Source organism: Athene cunicularia, assembly GCF_003259725.1.
Source record: "Athene cunicularia isolate RWA chromosome 1 unlocalized genomic scaffold, athCun1 chr1_part1, whole genome shotgun sequence".
NCBI lineage: Eukaryota > Metazoa > Chordata > Aves > Strigiformes > Strigidae > Athene > Athene cunicularia.
The window spans coordinates 124,202,568-124,221,649 of NW_020799091.1; the positions used below are offsets into that span (position 1 = coordinate 124,202,568).

The window sequence follows — 19,082 nt, forward strand, 5'->3', positions numbered from 1 at the left end:
GGGGGGAGGGACGGGATGACAGTAGGTAACTTTTCAGTTGAAAGGCTGAAAGTTTTGTGAGCTGAGGCTTTGGTTTGTCCCTACATATAGGGACATGATGGCATCTGTCATCCACAGTTCAGTACCTTCTGGGTGGCTCAAACTGTAGGAAAAGGGTGTTGCTGGAGAAAACGCTCCTTTTCTGTAGTTAAGGTGCTGAACATACTCCCTTCCTCTCCAGTGAATGTTCTTTTCCCACCCTAGAGCTTTGCTAGTCTAGACAGCTCAAGAAAATGAATGGCTTCAAACGCGTGTGGTAATTACTGATCTTACATATAGACTGAATGTTGGGCTCTGGTATAGTCTTGGTTTTCTGAGGTTAGAAATGTCTAAGAGTGGGTCTTTCTCCTCCCTTTTGCTCATCCTTGCAGCAGGGATATGAGGAACAGGGCTAGGATAGTTTGTCATGTCAGTCTGTATGAAGTACTGAATGCTTCACTCTTCTGTGCCCTTCCTGGCATGGGTTTGCCTTTATGAGCCAGCTGGCTGGGAAGCTAGCGGAGAGGTCACCGTATGGCTTTGGAATCAGGGTACAGCTTTTGCAGACATCTATGAGCTGGTTGACGTTCTCTAATCAAGAGAAGCTCAGTATTCAGAAATAGCAGCTCTGTAAGGGAAAAGTCTGTTAGAGCATTGCCTGTGCCCATGGTACCCATCTGCGTTTGGATGGATGTTTGCTGAACTGTGGTTTAAAAATCCATGAAGGCAGAGCAGCTGCTTCCCCATAGCAGGGACCTGTCTCTGAAGAGCCTGTATCTTCCCTGCAGGAACTATCAGTATCTTGCTGAGAAAACTCGTGGCTTACACAAAGTAGATGCATAGATGTTTTGTGGAAGAGGAAAATACTTAGCCTGTCTCCCAGCTGAACTGGAGGCAGCAGAATTGCTGTTCTTAGGTGGTGTGTGAGCCCTTACCTGTAATACAAACCAGATCTGAAACAGGATTGTGTGGTGGAGGCTGATGCCACTCTTGACCCAGCTGCTTTGTGTTGGCAGTCTTGTATCTGTTGAAACTGTTTCCTGTAAAACTGATCTCTAGGCTGTCAGTATTTACTGATCTAGTTTGATGAGTGCTCTCTTGTCTTGTGACCCTTGGTGCCACTGGGGCCTAGTGAGGGAGTGTGTAGAGGGCTAAGCAGGAGGAATAAGCTTCTTCAAGCTCTAGACTGCATTTGTAAGCCTCACACACCTGATCTTGCTACAGTGTGGTGTTGTGCAAATATGCCTCCCCTTACTAAGGGTGAAATTTTTCTAATGAAGAACACCTGGTCAGCATTTGAACTGCACAGAGTGCTCTTGCCTCGAGTTGTGTCAACACTTCTGTCTAGGTTATGTTGTCTTAAATCTCCCTACTGCTCAAGAGAAAGGCTTCCATGGCATGTAGGCATCTTTGGTTTTGTTTTTAGGATGGTGAGATGTGTCAGTTTAACCATGGGTTTAGGAAGCTGGATCTCTTGCCTGAGGCAGGAATCTTTCTGTTTCCTGGCAAAGGAAATTCCTAACTTGTGTCCAGTGGCATTGGTCATCTGTAGTGTGGCTGATCCCATACACTTGTGGGCTGTTTCTGTTTCCAGTCAAGCACTCAGAAGTGGGACAGCAGAACAAACATTGGTGCCCACCTAGAGCAATGCTGTACCTATCCAGCTAAATCCCACTGCAGGTGTTGTCTGAAAACCAGATTCGTCTCCCAGTGTGCAGTAGGTCAATAATCACACACTCAGGAGAGACATTCCTTACTTATTTTAGGGTTGTATAAGCCTAGGTGCTTGGTGGTCTCCCATAAATCAAGCACACCAGTGGGACTTTTTGCACTGTATTTATACACAAAACTTGCAGAGTTAATAATTTTCAAAGTCCATCCTCTCTATCATGATTGGTTAGTAATTTATAGACGATTATAATTCTGCTGATATAATATTTCTACTACTACGCATGCTCAGGGGAAGGGTCTTCACCTGGGCAAGGGTCTTCTTGCCTTATAGACATGATTTTTAGTATTATAATAATAATAGTTCAGCTAAGGACACGTGGACCTTGAGTTTGCCAAGTTAGCCATGTACCTTATTCAAGGTCTAATCACTCCAGGATGTCCCTGCTGAAAGAAGGCTACCTACTTGTCTTCTGATTAGAGATGCCTTTGGCATTAACATACACAAAGAACATCTTTCTTGATGTTGCTACATTGTTCTAAAAGTTTAAGCTTCAGCGGAGGCATCCTGGGTTTGCGGGCTTGCTCTTCTACCCTGTGTGCAGTTGGCTTGGTCTGCATTCCCAGGTACTAGAGGAATTACACTGACCCTCCTTTCTCCTTGGGGTTTCTTCAGCCCTCACCATCTTCCATAGTGGTAAAGGCTGTGATGAAAGAGATTTGAGCTGATGAGTTTTTACCTTGTTCTGTAGCAAAACATCTTCTTAACTGTCCTGCTGCCTTGATTACAGGAGCTTCCTAGAACAGCATGTTCCCCAGACTAGCGACTTTGAAGAGCAGCTCTGTCGCCAGAGCCTCAAGCCTGTGCAAAATTAGCCTCCTTCCTGAATGCGTTTTCTCTGTCCTGAAATCTCTACAAGTCACCCTGATGCGCATTTCTGTGAGTGTCCCCCGCCCATCACCAAAGCTGATGAGCACCAGCATTGAATAGTCTCTCCTCCCAAGAATTTCTGGGATGGCTGGCTAAATGGGTGTTAATTGCATCAGCAGGTGTGAAGCTCCTGAAGAAACTGAGGGGTCTGCTCCAGAGCATCTTCTTTAGCACTAACTGAGAGGTGTCAGACTTGACCTCCAAGCCCATGTCTTTCCAGCAGCCCTTCACATAACTGGGTGTTTACAACCACCTTTTTACAACTCATCATCTCTGCAGCTGAGCTGCTTCCCCATACTACCATTCCTGAGCTTGCAGAACTCTGCAGCTCTGTGACATGGGCAGTTGAGCATTTAAACACCCTGTGCAATAGAGTAGTGAAGGAGAGTCAGAAGTGGGGCTGAACTAATAATGATTTAATGGCAAAAGACTTCCAACTTCATTCTTAGTCATTCTTAGTCACAGGCAATACCTTTCCCCCTCCTGCCTGAGTCTGCCGCCTTGCCTCCGGGAGGATAGTGTTGCAGTTTACCCGATTGCTCTTGCCATGAAGGTACCCTTGGAATTGCAGAAGGGAATTTTGCACTAGCCTCTGAAAAAAGAATGTATACGGTTCCCTGCTGAGGAGGGAATGGTCTCCTTTGATGCTCCAGATGAGTTATGGGAATGGTGTCTTGTTCTGTTTTATGAGAGTCTGTTTGGTGGTGCATGGGGTTTGTTGTCAGCAAAGTTCAGCAAGGACTAGTTACTTGGGGCAGAGCAGGATGGACTGTCAGTATCCGACTGCACGTTCAGCTCATCTGGGAGTTTCTGGTGTGGTAAAGCCTGTCTCCCAAGCCTGTGAGGCCTCTGCTTTTCTGAAAGGAACATGTTTTCCTAGCCCCTTGACTTTCTGCATACACTTCTCAGAAGATTTTATATACAGCTTTACACGTGGAGCTGCTCTTCATTTTGATAGAGATGACAGAGCTCAGGGAACTGAAGTGCCCACGGTCATCTCTAACTCTCCTCCCTTGTTTGATCTTGATCTTCTATCATGCCCAGTGCCCCTTGTGCACACATCACCTCTCCTCTCCTTTCCTTTTTATGGGGAAGAGTGTAGAGCTGGGAGTACTAAATGCAGCCCAGATACCAGTTGTCTTGTGCTCCCGCAGATGCACCAGGCAGCAATGGTGACTGGTGGAGGGTGATTGTTATACCCTGGAGCGGTCTCACATTTTTTAAATACTTAATACTTTAAAAGTTTACAAGCTTACTCTTAAGTGAAGGGCCTGCTATCAATTATTAATCCCTTTGGCTGGTACGGGGAGCTGGTAGGCTTTGTCCTTCTGAAAGAGATGGTGTGGAGGAAAAGCCATTGGTTTCATCTGCAGGGATTTCCCTTCTTGTTGGCTTGTCTTTCAAAACCAACACTGCCCAGAAGTACAAGAGCAGCATGCGCTCCAGCTTACCCTGTACTTAAGGGGTTTGTCATGTAATTTCTTTTCCCCTGATGTTGGTGCCCTCCACAAAGTGCCTGTGTGTACCACCCACAGAGACAGATGGTCTCCCAAAGCTGCTGAACAAATTTTGTGGCCATGAAGATCCTCTTCAAATGCTGAAAGAAAAAAAAATATCCACCCCTTCAACCTTTGACATCTGTTTCTTGTGGTGAATGATGAAACAGAAATATTCTGCAAAGGAGTGAGCTGTGTGCCCTTTGGGGGAAAGGAGGAGGCTCACTTTTTGTTAGAAGTGCAAGAAGTTGTAAATTTACTTTTTTTTTTTGTACAGCACAACCAAGTAATGGTCCAAGAACACTGGAAGCTGATGCCTGACCCTACCCTGAAGGAAAAAAGAAAAATAATAGGGAGCTGGGTGGTAGTAAAAGAATGGCATTTTTTGTTTGCTTTTGCCACAAAACTGTGGGCAATATTTTTGCTTATAACTTTGATTGTCCCTCCAGCATTCCCTCCCCTTAAATTAACCTTTGTGCTCAAATCCCCCTTGTACAGTTTAGGTCAAGTGGGGACCTCAGCTGAGAGTGTGAGGAGAACTGTTCCCTGGCTGACAGCAAAACAGGGCTCGTGGCACAGCAATAAGAACCTTAGCTGTGGTTTGGGGGCTGCCAGGGTCATCTGCATCCTTGTTGGGGCTGGATTTTTGATGCTTAGTTCAACTGCAGACCATGTCCCTGCAGCCTGAGTGTAGTTTGTAGGGTTGCTGGGTGCTGGCTATAAAATGAGGCAGCTCTTGCTTGTGCAAAGCTTGCTGGGATGGAACTGTGTGCGGGGTGCCCTGTGGTGGAGGGATGCTGGGCAGGGAGGGCTGAGCTGTAGTTTGAGAGCTGATAGTCCTCTGCATGCAAGGGTCTGCTAGCAGATAGTATCAATGCTGCCTCTTCAGGCCTGTCTGTGTAGCCTTGCAGGGAAATAACACTCCGAGGTGTTGAGAGAAATCCTAGAAGAAGTTAAAGCTGCTTTATTGACTCAAATGGCAAACTTCATTTAAAGTCTGGCTGCGTTAATCCCATCCCCTGCTGCGGGTCAAGTAAGAGGTGGTCCTCTTTCCTGAGAGAGCACCCTACCAGGCTGCTGTTGGAATGAGAGCTGAATACGGATGTTTCATGGCAGCAGCATCTCAATGTATAGTCCTGTTAGAACACAGAAGTTTTGCTGCCAGTGGAAGCTTTGAACACTTCCTTTCCATTGTTTCTTTGGAATTAAAATAGCATTTCTTAGTTTTCCCTTAAAACCCTAATCAACCCCTCCAAAAAACAACACACACACCCCAAGAAAAAAAAAACACCCTTATTTACTTCATAGCTATTAATGTAACTTGAAGAATTCCTTGTCTAAAGACTCTGGCCTTATTTGTTGCGTGGTCGGGCATTAAATTATCTTTTGAAAATGCAGACTCTTAACTTCTTGCCATACCTGCCAGTTCCTGCATATTTTTTTTCCTCTTTTGAGTCTCAGACTAATCAGAGGCATAGCGTACATGTATGCTGGGAAGAGGAAATGCATTGCTGTCACAGATTATTCTACTCCCAGGGATTGGGAGTGGTAATCCAGAGTACTGTGTATTATGGCTGCTTGCAAGGTTCCTAGACTCATGAGCAGGATACAAGCTTAAGCTGGAAGCTGATGGGTGCCCTGTATTTTAGGACTCAAGGGAGTCTGGTATTTCATCCCTTATGTGTCTGCACTAAGTGCCTGTTTCACTCTTGCGTTCAGGGTAGATTCTTGGTCTTGCTCCCAGCTCCCATGTTCGGAAGGTAAAGTACACCTTGGTGTCATCCTGTCGCCCTTGACTTCTTTGAAACTCCTTAAATCCTAAATATAACCTCAAGCGTGTAGAAACTTTTGAAGGAGGTTAAGCCTCTCAAATACTCGGTACACCCCTCAATTACATAAATGTTTGATCGTGGTTTCACATCACTACTTAAACTAATGCTGCCGCAAAAAAATAGGCTGTCAACAGACTGATCCTTCCTCACCCCTCCCAAAGAAATCTTGTCTGGTTGCACAGGGATCTGAATGGTGAAACCGGTGATTTATACCTCTGTGTTATCTATGTAACTTTATCATTTACGTGTATATTTTTCTTCCTGGATTATTTAACCCAGCTCAATTTCTGCTGTCTTTTTAACCGCTCTTCTGGTGCTTAAGGGTTACAAAGGCTTGTGGTGGCAAAGGAAAGGTGCAATGGGCCGGAGGGAAAGAGGCAGGACAGCATCTCGAGGTGGTACTTGTTTCATTGAAAGTGGTCCTGCTGCTGCCTACATGAGGAGGTAGGTTGTACACTTGTGTTTCTGCAGTCTGCCGGCAGAGTGATGCTTGGCTTTGGCTTCAAAAGTGTGATTTTCTGTTGAGCTTGAGAAATGTCCTTGCTTCTCCTCCCCGGAGGCCTGCAGGGGACCAGCTGTGGCCCGAGCATGAGACAGGTCTCATGTCCCAGGCCATGTCCCTTAAGGTACAGATCTGGACACGGTGTTCCACATGGATGGCATCTTCTTGCTGTGGGTTTAGTGTAGAGTTGTATCTCCAGCTGTGAGACTGGTCTCTTAAGTTATTGAGCCACACAGGTCTCCTTCCACAGGGCTTGTTGGGCCTCAATAGTCTGCTCAACTGTGGAGGCAACTACAGTAAGATCTACTTCAGCAGTGTCCCTGACTCTCTCAAATCGGTCATAAGTCTGTGTCGAGTTGGGTGCGGACAAGAGGAGCCTGCTTGGGCTGCTGGCAGCTGGGTGCAACACCCACAGGTGCCCAGGGAAGCTGGCTTGCCCCTGAGTCTGTCTGCTGTGCCTATATCTGCCATGCTGCACAGGTTCATGGGGACAGCTCAGCAGCAGCTTCCTCCCATCATCTCCTCGCTTAAGTTGTCCCTTTGTGCTTTTCTCTCACTGTCCTCCTTCCCAACCTGCCAATTTGCTCAGTAGATAAAGCAGGCCTTTCACAGCTTTGGTTTTGATTCAGTGTGAGCAGATGGTAAGCTGGGTTTCTTTTTTTTTTTTTTCCCTCCTCAATAAGCAAGTTAGTATTCTCACTAGCTCCCTTGAGGATATCCCACCACTTTGCAAAGCGGTGGTGTGAAGGCAGACTGCTTGATGTGCCAGCAGCATGCTTAGAAAAACCATTTCTGAGCATATGGATCCAGTAGTTGCTGCTCTCCAGATCCAATTCAACTACGACTGGCTCCTGAGGGTGCTGGGTTGAGCTTGTGGTGTGGGTGTCTGGCCAGGAGTTGGTTTGGTTCACTGTGCACACCTGGGACATGGCAGATACATGGCTGGACACAGGCAGCTCCTTTGTTCTCGTCTTTCTTCTCTGCATTGCAGCAGACCCTGGGGCACTGAGGTGTAGCAGTGGCTCACTCTCTGCTTGATGAGAAGGTAGCGCCTTTGCCTGTTTGAATGTGTTATGTATGATCAAAGGAAGTGGATGTCTCTAGTTGGAATGCTGTTGGGACATCTGTGTGTGGTTGTGGGTGTCTGAGGAACTGGTTGAAATCCAGCTCAAGTATTAGTGCCTGAAAGCTGCTGTTGTCCACTGGCTAATCCATGAGCTATACCGTTTGGATTTAGTGCTTCTGCTAGGTATCTGCATGGTGAGTAAGTGCTTGAAAACACCCCACCACACACACTGTTCCTCTTGGAGCCACGGTCTTGGCATAGGAGAATACGAGTGGTTTGCTTTGGAGTCCGCTCTCCTGGCAGCTGACTTCCTCAGCCTTCTGGAGGAGAGGTTTGTCATGCTGCATGCTCAGGCTTTCACAAGCTGCTCTTTCAGATACAGCCCCTGAAGCTGCTCTTGTACACTCACGTGTACCCGTCCCAATGGATGGGCTGAGGTAACTGGTGCAATGTACCTTTGCCACATGCTAACAAACTCCCCTTTGCTGTTCTGCAAGGGGGCTGGACGACAGCCCCTCTGGTTACCTAGGCTGACCCATTGCATCCTAGAACTGCATACAGTGAACCTGGGAAGAAGCTTAAGTTCAGTAAGGGCTTAAATCTTTACCTTCTTGTGAAAGGAGTACCCCCATCCCATAGGAAGCTCTTCTGGTTCTCTGGGACCTCCATGGTTTCTAAAACTCACATTAGGCTTTTGCAGCTTATTTCTTATTTCATTTTCTATCTGTTGAATATGATGTTGGAGATAACAAGTGTCCCTATGATCCTTGCCTCCCTTGGTATTGTGTACTGTAAGGTGAGATGTTTACTGTGTTACTGAGGAAGAGAAGTGTGGTGCTGTCACAGTATCTGGCCTCAGCACCGTGACTGTCTTGTCCTGGTAAATCATATTACTGGTCCTTTTGGACCACTCTTTGAGTGAGAGGATTGCACTATCCTCCTCCTCTTCCTCCTCACTATAAATTACCCCTAGTTTTGGGGTTTTGTCCTAATATAATAGCTGCCACCTTCAGCTGTTTGAAGCGGAAACGAGGGCAGTGTGGCTGTTGGGAAAGCATTTATTGAAATTTGAAGTTCTACCAATAATGGTGACTGAGAAAAACATTGAGCCTGTGTGCTGGTACCCTAAAGACCAGTTAAGTTCCTGAAGTATCAGGCTGGAAAGTTTCTCAGGAGAATTGCAGTGGGAGCATGCCTGTGGGTTTACTGGGGTTTTATAGCTGCTTGCTGAAACTTAGCACTCTGTACTTCTGTAGCAGCATCTTTTTAGTACTGGTCTGGGAATACTTTTATAGGGTTCATCAGGGAGGCTTAAATAAGTAGCTTGTTTGGGTCATAGGCCATAAAGGAGTAGATTTTTTTTTTTTTCCCCCAAAGTTTGGTCATACCCTCCTGTAAAATCCTCTATTTTAAAAGCTCCCATTTCTGTACTCACAGCTCTTCCAAATAAAAAGATTCAGCCATAACAGCAACATTAGTAGTTGGCTTGCAGGGATCCTTTTTTGGCCATACTGGACAGTTTTGGGCTAGACTGCTGTTGAGGAAAACAAAAAAAAACACATCTGAAAACGAATTGTACTGTCCCCTTCTCTTTCAGAAAATCTGCACACTGAAATCCCTTCTGCATCAGCGCTGAACCAGTGTTGCTGAGCTGGTGTGTGGATTCTGGTTTTTGTCTCACAAAATAGGAGATTTGACAGAGTGTGTGTTTTGTAGAGCACCGTGTCTTGGACCATGCAGGGTACAAAAGGGGAGATCTGTGGCTAGAAACTGGACTGGTGTTACCCTTAAACTTAACAACATCCATTTGACAGTTGTTCAGATGTCCAGTGTTGGGGATGGACGGGAACACTTTTTTTAAAGATGAAGAGAACTGATAGGGACTGGTTGCTGAAAAACTGTGAGACAAACCCTGTGTGTGTTTTTATATGGAGCCCAAATTGCACCCTTAATGAATGGATATTTGCTCCCTTGGGACACAGTGACAACCTGTTACTATGCTGAGGTGTCCTTCCATTCCCCAGTAAAGGCCTGACCTTGCAAATTCTCTTCACTGCCTGACCAAATGCCACAAGTCTGGTATCTAAAACAAACTCACTGCGTCCCTGTCACCCGGTGCCTGTTCCAGGGAGGGTGAGGATCACACTTGCCTGCCTTAACTGAGCCGAGACTTCAGTTGTGGTTGTCTGACAAGAAAATGTGGTTTTCCTGTTCTTAGGGGCTGCGGTCTTATTCTCTTCACTCTACCAAACTGAAATGGTGTTGTAGTTAAGATGATCAAAAGACATTTTTCTGCTCTGCTTGTTTGGCCACAGCTGCTGAAGGAGTTTCTTGTCTTGGCATCTCTGCTGAGATCTGGCTCTGGCTGTTTACCGGAGAGGACAAAACTGTATCTAAGGCATTGGTGTTACCATCAGTGCTGTGAAGCGCTTTTGCACAACCTTGGGTCTTGCACAAGCCTTGCTCTGAGGTGCTGCTTGGGAAGGACAGTGAGTACCACATCTCTCGTGCTCTGGAGGAGCTTGCAGGAGACAGCCACTGGCCTGGCAGTGCTGCCTGGGGAGCATCTGTCTAGGCAGCCTGTGCTGGCCTCAGCCCTAGCTACAGTAGGCAGAGCTGGGTAACAAATCTGTGTAGAGGATAGTGGAAATACCTTCTATAATCGTTTTCAGTGCGGATGTTGATGTGGGAGGCATTTTAATTGCAATTGTCTATTTCCAGTTTTATTTCCAAGGCTTTGGTCCTGGTGACTTTGCTTTGGAAGAGCAGTCAAGCGTGGTGAAGGACCAGGAACTTGAGCCTCAGCTCTGCGCCAAGCAAAAGAGCATGTGAAGGAAAAGGGCTTTCTGGGAGGGAGATGTGGTTGTAGGGTGTTTCTGGGAAGGCACAGATGTTTTCTAAGCCTGTTGGGTATGAGCTGGCAGCACTTCTAGAGAGTAAGAAGTGCTGTGGATGAGCAACTCAGCACTCCAGGAGACCTCAGCATCTCTTGCAGTAGATAAGCTTTATGCAGTTGTAGACTGGAGACAGCTGGTAAGGCAGAGTTGGCTCTGTGTGGAAAGTTGCTTTGTGCAGTCTTTGCTCAGCTTCTCTTTGAGGTGCCAAACCTTCCCAATTGGCTGTGGCGTGTATTTTACGTGCCCAGAGACCTTGGCTTGTTTTGGTACTGTGTCTGTTTTGGAGAACACAAAAAGATGTTGTTTGGAGGAGTCTGTGTTGGGAACCATTTGATTAAATAACCCCAGTCTTTCTCTACCCTCAGCCCTCAATTAGCACAGCAAGGGCCAGGGCTGTCTTGACTATCCCTGTGGATTTTAGGTGTGTAACTCACCCTAAGCTCTGATGCTGCAGGATTTGCCTCTGTAGCAAGGTAGGGAAGTGGGTGCTCTGGTAGCAAACAGCTCAGCTCTTTCTGAATGTGAATTTATATCTGTTGCAAAAGCCCAAGGCACTCCTCTGCCATTGATGATTGGCAATGTCTAGCTGATGGTTGGTACAGTACCATGACAGGTCACATTTCTAGCTTAGCCAGAAAACACAAAACTGCTAAAACTATGTGAATGAGGACTGCAGCTTACTGGGTTTGACCCTAGTGTGTCTACTGGCAACTTCGGGTGTAGAGGTGTGGCTTCAATTTTTTTTCTTTTTCACTAACCCTTTCCCACCACTTCAGAAGACTCAAAACGTTTTTCTAGAAATGAGTAGGGCCCAAAGCCAGTATTTTGGTTATATAAACAGGGTTCTTTCCTTGTGCTTTGCCTCAGCATAGCACTGGCTCATTTTCCTGGAAAGCCTCTAAAAAAAACCCAATTTCAGTATTAGTGTAGCTATGTCACAAAAGGCAAATACAAAGCCAAAATGGCCTCTGAGTTAAAGTATGGCAAGACCTCAAATATCAAAATCCTGTATAGCAGCAAGTGTTCAGACAAAACTGTTCCTGACTTACCTTTTGAGAGAAGAAAACCTGGCAATAGTTGCTGCCTTTGTGTTACGTGTCCCTTCCTCCACTTCCCTGGATGCCCTGTAAAAGTTAATTCATTACTGTTTGTAAAGGACTCTGCCATTTCTCTGCCAAATGCCACTGAGGTACTCTGCGCTTCTGCTGCGTCTTCTTGTTTGCTTTCCCTCTTGGCAGTGTGCTGTGACATGGCCGCCTTCAGGGTAGTAGTAACAATTAAAAAAAAAAAAAAAATCAAGCAACCCTCCAACTATACAAAATGCAAAGCAACAAAATGTAGAGCCTTACTGATACTGCCTACAAGGAAAACAGGGTTTCCAGTAGGCCACTGTCCTGTGCGAGAGGTGTTTGGGGTTTTTTTTCTCATGTCACAGGTTTTTGAGTCTGAACTGTTGCATGAAAATGCTTTCTGTGTCCCGATAACATTTTTCTCTATTCTCGTAGTTTATTACAATGCCTGAAATAGTGGGCTGCCAGATCCTCTTTGTAGGACAGGAGGAGGATCCTCACTCTGACCTTCTTCTCCAAACAGGCAGTTAAGCATTGAGACTTTCCGTTCATGTTCTTCCTGCCCCTCCCCATTCTTCTAAAATTATAAACGGAAGGAAAGCCTCCGTTTGCTGAAGTGTGGGGTGAATGAATGCAGTGACTGACGCGGTGCTGAGCTCCTCCCGAGACACTGCCGCACGGAAACAGCCTCTGAGCGCGGGTTCCGGGAAAGCTGCCAGTTACCATTCCCATCGGACCTGGTGTGCGGGTGGAGAGGTGCCTTGCTGCATCCCCTTCACATTGCTCACAAGGCAGCAGAAGCTCTGCCCTGCAGTGAAAAGTCCCCAAACCCCCTAAATTTCTGTTGCGAGACAGCAGGCTTCCTTAGCGTTTTGCTTCGCTCCTCAGGGCTGCTCTGGATCCTTATTTTCTTGCAGTTACCCTCTTCCTTGCATGTTGAGTTGCACATGTGTGTTGGGTCCCTTTCTGCCCTGTTTGGGACAGCTGTGCCTGGTCAGACTAGGGGTCCTCTTGCTTTGCAGCTCCCGTACAGGGCAGGGCCGGCTGTCCTGTGCTGTGCAGGGTGAGGCTTCCCCTTGATGTGGGTGAAGAGGTTGAGCAACGCAGCCTGGAAGGCTCTGACTCAGCCTTCTCCTTGCTCTTTGCTAATTATTTTGACCCTTCTAATTTTCTTGTCTGCAGCATCTTCTCTCTCTCTTTTTTTTTTGTTCTTTAAATGAAAATTTGAAGAGTCACAGTACAGCTGTCTTCCTAACCTGCCGTGGTTAGGACAGACTACATGGAAAACAGAAGTGGCCTGGTAGAAATTTAGGAAACTGATGTTTAATTGCAATCCTCTCCCTAGAGAGCAGACCCTCTGTGTGACTGGGGTATCTCTTATGTGGGACTGAGCCTGTACTCAGTTTTCATCGGTGAAAAAAAAATAGCTGGGCTTTAATTTTCAGGGCAATGATGGTTGCTTATAGACATGTAAAAGCTTTATTGCGTTTGGATTTTGGGTACATGTGGCAGTGAGTTGGTGGGGTGGGTTTAGTGAGGGAATGGAAGGGGTAGTAGGTGGGGAAGGCTGGCATCCTGATGATAATGTTCTCTGTGGGGTCCAGGGAAAATATGTATGTATTAAAATAAATTACTCTCTCCTGTGATGCATTATGTTTTCTCCTAATAGAGCTTAGTTGGTCAATGGAATACCTCCCTGACATTTCCCACTGCTGGGATGGAAGTCCCAACACTGTCTGAGTGCGGTGTATTAGCAGGGTATAACTGTTCATTTTTGTCTTCTTGTATTCAGTTGGTCCTAGTTTTCCAAACATTGCATTTTGAGATGAAACTCTATGGGAAGCAGACATGGAAAAACTCGGTCATGTTTGAATGCAGTCAGAAGGGGGAATGTGTGCTGCTGCCTCATGACTTTTTATGAAATATTGTTTTTAAGCTGCAGCAAATTCAAAGTAGAAATCAGAAGTTTGGCAGTGAGAAATAAACTGACTTTCATTTGTTCTGTGGCAGTGGGTCAGTCTGTACTACTTCATTAAAGGAAAATTATTTCCTTGATGAAGTAGTGGCTTTTTGTTACATTTCAGTAGATGAGTGCTACTTTTAACAAACCTGATATGAGGAAATACGAAGGATCGTCACCTGAAAGGTAAAGCTGCTTTAAGATGCTCTAGCTGGATGCAAAAGACCCCACCAAACAGATGGAATTTGCTTCAAAAGCTCAATTCATCATCTGAAAGGTATACAGCTAATGAAATGTATGGTGCTGTACCATAATACTGACTGACGAAAGTACACGGTGAAAAAGTCTGGATTTGTTTTTCTCTCAATCTTCTGAATGGGCTGGCATCTACACTTTGTGTTCACTGATCAGTGGGAGGGGGGGCAGCTGGAGACTGAGGGTGGTGGTGGGGAGTGTGTGTTTAAATTACTGGGGTGTGATGCAGAGGTTTAGTGTTAGCACAAGGCACAGGAAGATTTAAACTGCTCCTTCAGGAGCATGTGTTGAATCAGTGGCAGTGCTGAGAACTGAATTTATGTCTTAATTTGTTGATGTCTTATTTTCCCACGTTACTCTCCTCCTAATACTTTCTTCCTATGTTGTAACATGTGTGAGAATACTTGGTTGCTTTCCTTAGGAGAGGTGGTGTTGGTAAGTGTAAACTTTACAATTAACTGGCAACAAATGTGTTGGCAGTTCCCTTTAAAACTTTTGTGGGTTCAAAATGAAATTAAGTGTGGGTTCTTGGCAAACTCCAGCTGGCTGAATCGGTGATCTTGGTGATCTGCTGCCGGCCGGACTCCACGCTGGGGCGTGGAGCCATAGCAGTGGGGAGAGAGTTGTGTCCTAGATCCCACGTGTGTGTTGGCATTTTAGACACCATAGCTCTGGCTTGTTTTGAAATACTGCCCTATTTGTTGGTAGCAGTTGTCTACAGACATCTCTGTTGTTGAAGTGATTGAAAGGAAGATAGCTCTGGGTTGAGCCTTTCCTGCTGCTGGCGCGTGTGCTGTTTTGCTCCCATGTGTCATCATTTTATGTAGAGGCATCCCTTCAAAGGGATGGAGGGAGTGTCACTCTCCTTATTCTGTCCCTCGCCTGGGATTTAACAAGCAATACTGAGGTAATCCCTTCTCTGGCAGCCATACTCCTCAGGCAGTGATTTTATCTTGCTGTGAAAGCTGAAGAGAGATGGGCTCTTGTCAGTGCTGGGATGGAGGAGATCTGAGGAGCTGTGAGGTGCGGCTGGAAATGACTCAAAGGGAAAAGCATCCATCCTGAGCTGATCCCTCCATCTAGGCCAGCCAGCTACAGCAAAACCAGCGTGGTGCTCTGATCTTCAGCCTGGGCAAGGTCTCTGTGTCGCAGCTATTCTACTGCTGAGGCAGGCTGAGCTCTTGCTCTGTGTTTTCCCATACTCAGGCAGCCCAGTGCTTCAGTTTGTGTGCTGCCCTTGTTTAGGGATTTCCTGTCATTCTTCTGTTGAGGTGAGGGCAGAGACATATATCTTGCATCTCAAATGAAATTTCAGGTCCTAGAGAGAGTAATTAATGTTCTGCCTATTGCACAATTCTGTGGGCGTGACAACCCTGTTCCAAATAATGTGGCTACCTCTTTTTTTTTTTCTTTTTTATTTTTTTTTTAAGGAAACAAAATAATTTGTTCCATATTGGGGGATTTTATGTTGTTTGGTTTTGTTTTTTTTTCCCCTAGCATCCAGCGAGCTGCACTGGTGGTTCTGGAAAATTACTACAAAGATTTCACAGTCTACAACCCAGCCTTGTTAACAGCCTCCAAATCCCGTGCAGCCAAGCACATGGCTGGCCTGAAAGTCTACAATGTTGATGGTAAGTGAGGTAAAATGTAGTCTGAGACTAGGTGGGTTGGGGAAGGGCTGGGTTGGCTTTATGCTTTGTTATGCACACATTCTCACCTTTTTGCTTTGCCAAATCCTTGTCTCTTGCTGGAAATCTTCCTGACAGTGCTGAGTTCGATGCTTCCAGATGAATTTGCAGATGTGTTTAGCCCACAATAAGGCTTTTGTCTTTGCCAGGTGAAATGGCCAAGTTTTGGGTCAGGCTTAATTATTATGTGGCTTGACAAGTGCTTTTCAGCACCACTGCTTGTTTTAAGCAGCCTCTGCTTTTTGTCACCCTTGGGTCATCTCCTTGGTTGTTGATAGTACAATAAACACAACTTTTAACCTAAATGAGTTCCCCAGTCGTATATTGTGCTGCTTCCACAGCCAGCCTTCAGGAAGGTGAAGGAGGTCGATACCAGTGTGGGAAGAAGCAACTCTGTAAGCAGCAGGTTGCCAGCAAAAGCAGCGCTTGTCAGCCTGCAGCCTTAGCGCTAAATTAGCTGAGCCTGACATATGTGTGGCCATGCTCCCAAGTCATCGTGATGCGAAGCAGTTCATGGAAATTCAGAGGCAGATAACTATCCCCCTTGAGCTTTGCCATTTTACAAGCCTGTTGCAAACTTTCGGGCTTTAAAGAGGCCGGCAGGAGGATGGATGGGTGAATCCCTGTGGACACTCAGAGCAGTGAAAACTGCACTTAATCATTTGACACTCTTAACCCCTATCAGTGAAAGCTGGGCTTGATAAGCAGAGTGTGCCCAGCCATCACAGCCTGTATAAAAGTGTGCATTCCTTTGATGGAAGAGCTGAAGTTGTGCAGGGAAGCTTTGATGGTGAAGGATGGCTGAAGTCCTGTGGCAAGATGTAGTAAAGCACATCCTGCCTGTGAATTTGTTAGTATTGAAAGGCTTTGAGAGCTGGAAGGGACTGAAGGGACTTAGCTGGGCAAGGTAGTTCTGCATGCAAGGTGTGGAAACTGAAATATGAAAAATATCAGTCACATTGGAAAACATGAGACATGATGGTTTTGTTTTTTTTTTTTTTTTTTTTTTTTTCATTTTTGGTGACTTCATAAATTTCAAAGACCTTATTCTTAATGTTTCCCCAAACCTGATGCAGCAGTGCTGAGTCTGTAAAATTAATTGGAGGTTTAGATCCTTGGTGAGAAGTCCCTATCCTGACAGAGGAAGGGGGAAGTAGACAGGAGAGAGAGGGACAGGCTTTGTTGTGTGTCTCCTGCTGCCTGGGGTGAAGAAGCTTTCAGGTTGGAGAGGGGAAGCAAACAGACTTGCTCAGCACTTTTCGAGAGGTGAAATCTTTCATTCCAGCTGCTCACTCTGTGAGGCTTGTGTGTAGAAAGAGAGGGCTTCTGGATCCTGCAGGTGTCTGCACACCATTTAAACCCAGTGGCCCTCCTGGCTGGCTGCAGGATGTGCCATTCTGGTTACTAGCTGGCTCATCTTCTCCTGTGCTGCAGCATCTCTTCAGAAGGTGACAGGGTCTCTGTTCCTGCAGTACCTGCTGGGACAACAGGACTCCCAAGCTCAGAGGAAAAACTGCTGGTCTAGTAGCAATAGTAGCTTAGGAGCTGCTAGGTCACAAAACTTTGGAAGAGAAGGAACCAGAAGCAAGCTCCTGGCTGGCAGGCCTTTCCAAGTGTCAAGCTCATGAGCCTGCCAGGGCCTGAAAGCTATGCTTTGCATTCTCCAGCAGTACTGGTTGCCTGGGCTGTTCCTTGTGCAGTGCCGCTGTCTTTGCGGACATGGAAATCTCAGGCTTAGAGGCATGTCCTTAAGAAGATTCCCATCCATTTTACAAAGCAGAGTGTAGTTCTGGCTGCAGCTTGCCTTGGCATCCTGACAGTCTCTTACACCCTCCATGTGAAAAGACAGTAATGCTATTAAGGCAGCCTGGTTTACTGGCAGCTTTTGTATTTGATACTGGAGCAGCTGGGAAGGCAGAACATCTTGATGTAATCTCTCGTATACAGAGTGGGGAGGCTCACCTTCAGAACCAGCATTTTCATTGCCAGGGGTAGTCACCAACACAAATTACAGTTCTAACCTAAATTTGGGAGCTAGTGTCTCCCTTGAGTCATATTCTCCATTTCAGGGCTGTCAAACTAAGTCTTAAGTGACTCTTAAGCTGTCTGTGTGAATGTTTGTCCTTCCCACTGTTGGGCTTCAGGATTCTGTCTTGGAATCTGGTTTGTGCTTTTTAGGAAAACATTTTAAAAGTTCCCTTGCATGAGTAGAACAATTTTAAGCATGTCTGCAGAATTGATTGGCCTTAACCACTGCCAGTTGAGAGTATAGGCTTTCAGAGCAGTTAGTCAGAAAAGCAGCTCTTAGTGATTTGGAGACAGTCCTAGACTTTTCCTTTTTCCCTCTGGTTAGACCCACCTTTATCCTTTATCTAGATACAAGGGTTGGTAGACTCTTCTGGGGCAACGTTTGTTTCTCTCTCTCTGTCCAAACAGCCAGAGCTGTGAGCTTCATGGGGGAGCTGCAGAACCTGCTACTGTATTTTAAGGTCACTAGTTAAGGTCTTGTAGTGGACAGCTGAGCTGTCACTTGTCCGGGTGTTACAGAGCAGGCTGCAGCTTCCCTGTTTCTGTAGCTGTGTAGGATCTGTTAACAGCAACAGAAGCTGCAGTGGCAGGTGCTGCTCAGAGTGCCATGGGAAGCTGCTACACACATAGACCCCAGCCTACCCTGTTGCAGGACTGCTGCTCTGACAGCATCTGCCTTTCTGGAAAACCTTATGCTTTGGCTAAAGGTGACTGCCATCTCTGCATCCTGTTTTTCCTCTCTGCGTGTAACTGGAGTTTGGTTTTCGTTCATTCATCTCCACGTCTCATGATGTTCTTGTGTGTCTTTCTCCTCTTTCCAACTCATCATTTCTTGTTCTCTCACACTGTCTTGTTGCTGAAATGTGGTGTGTTCCAGCTGTCCTTGCCTTCAAACTGAAAACATATATAATGGGTGGTAAGTTGCATCCTTAGCATGCGCGCCTCACCTCTGCCTTTGTGTTGTGTTGCATGAGATCCTTCATCCCAACTAACTTCCCTTGTCCACGTGCCAAAGCCCCCTCTCCAAAGCCTGCACTGCCTAGCAGGGTTTCTACCAGAGCTTGTCAGGATCGGGGAAGAGTTTATAGCTTTGACTGGGAAGGCTGGAGCCACAGAGCACTTGTGACAGATGCTGTGGGGTGCTGGTCTGTCCCAGCCCCTGCCCTGTATCAGTAACACCACCTTTCTTGTCTCCTTTTCGCTCGTCCTCATCTCCTGAAGGCCCAGGTAACAATGCATCGGGGCAATCCCGTGCCATGATTGCGGCCGCAGCCCGTCGCAGGGACTCCAGTCACAACGAGCTCTACTATGAAGAGGCCGACCACGAGCGCCGGGTGAAAAAACGCCGTGCAAGGTAAAGCCATCCTTTCCTGAGTGCTGCTCCTTGATGCTGTGAGGCTGATGCGAAGAGGGGGACACACCTGTGATTAAGGACTGGGGGTTGGCTGTAAATCTGTTGTGGCGAAGAAGCGTATGAAACCCAGATGCATAAGGGGTGGTGACAGCTTGCAACTGGAATTATCTGAAGTACATGCAATAAAGCAGAGCTCATGCATATTATGTAGATAAGCTAATGCAGTGTCTTGGATTAGGGAACAATTCAGTGCTTAACAAATCTATAGTTACTTGCTGTAGGAAATCCCACTGTTTTCCCTCATGCCCGGGCTTGTC

At 46.3% G+C, this 19,082-nt stretch overlaps 1 protein-coding gene across 2 annotated transcripts in view; it reads left to right on the forward strand.

The window, feature by feature from the left end:
* Positions 1-19,082, forward strand: part of VANGL1 (VANGL planar cell polarity protein 1) — a 44,844-nt gene that overhangs the window by 17,306 nt on the left and 8,456 nt on the right. Inside the window, exons 5-7 of one of the 2 annotated variants that reach the window (XM_026852980.1) lie at positions 15,193-15,326; positions 18,289-18,327; positions 18,633-18,765. In XM_026852980.1, coding sequence (XP_026708781.1) covers positions 15,193-15,326; positions 18,289-18,327; positions 18,633-18,765 — 306 coding nt within the window. The remainder of the gene's footprint in view (positions 1-15,192; positions 15,327-18,288; positions 18,328-18,632; positions 18,766-19,082) is intronic. The other variant, XM_026852989.1, reaches the window with a different exon arrangement.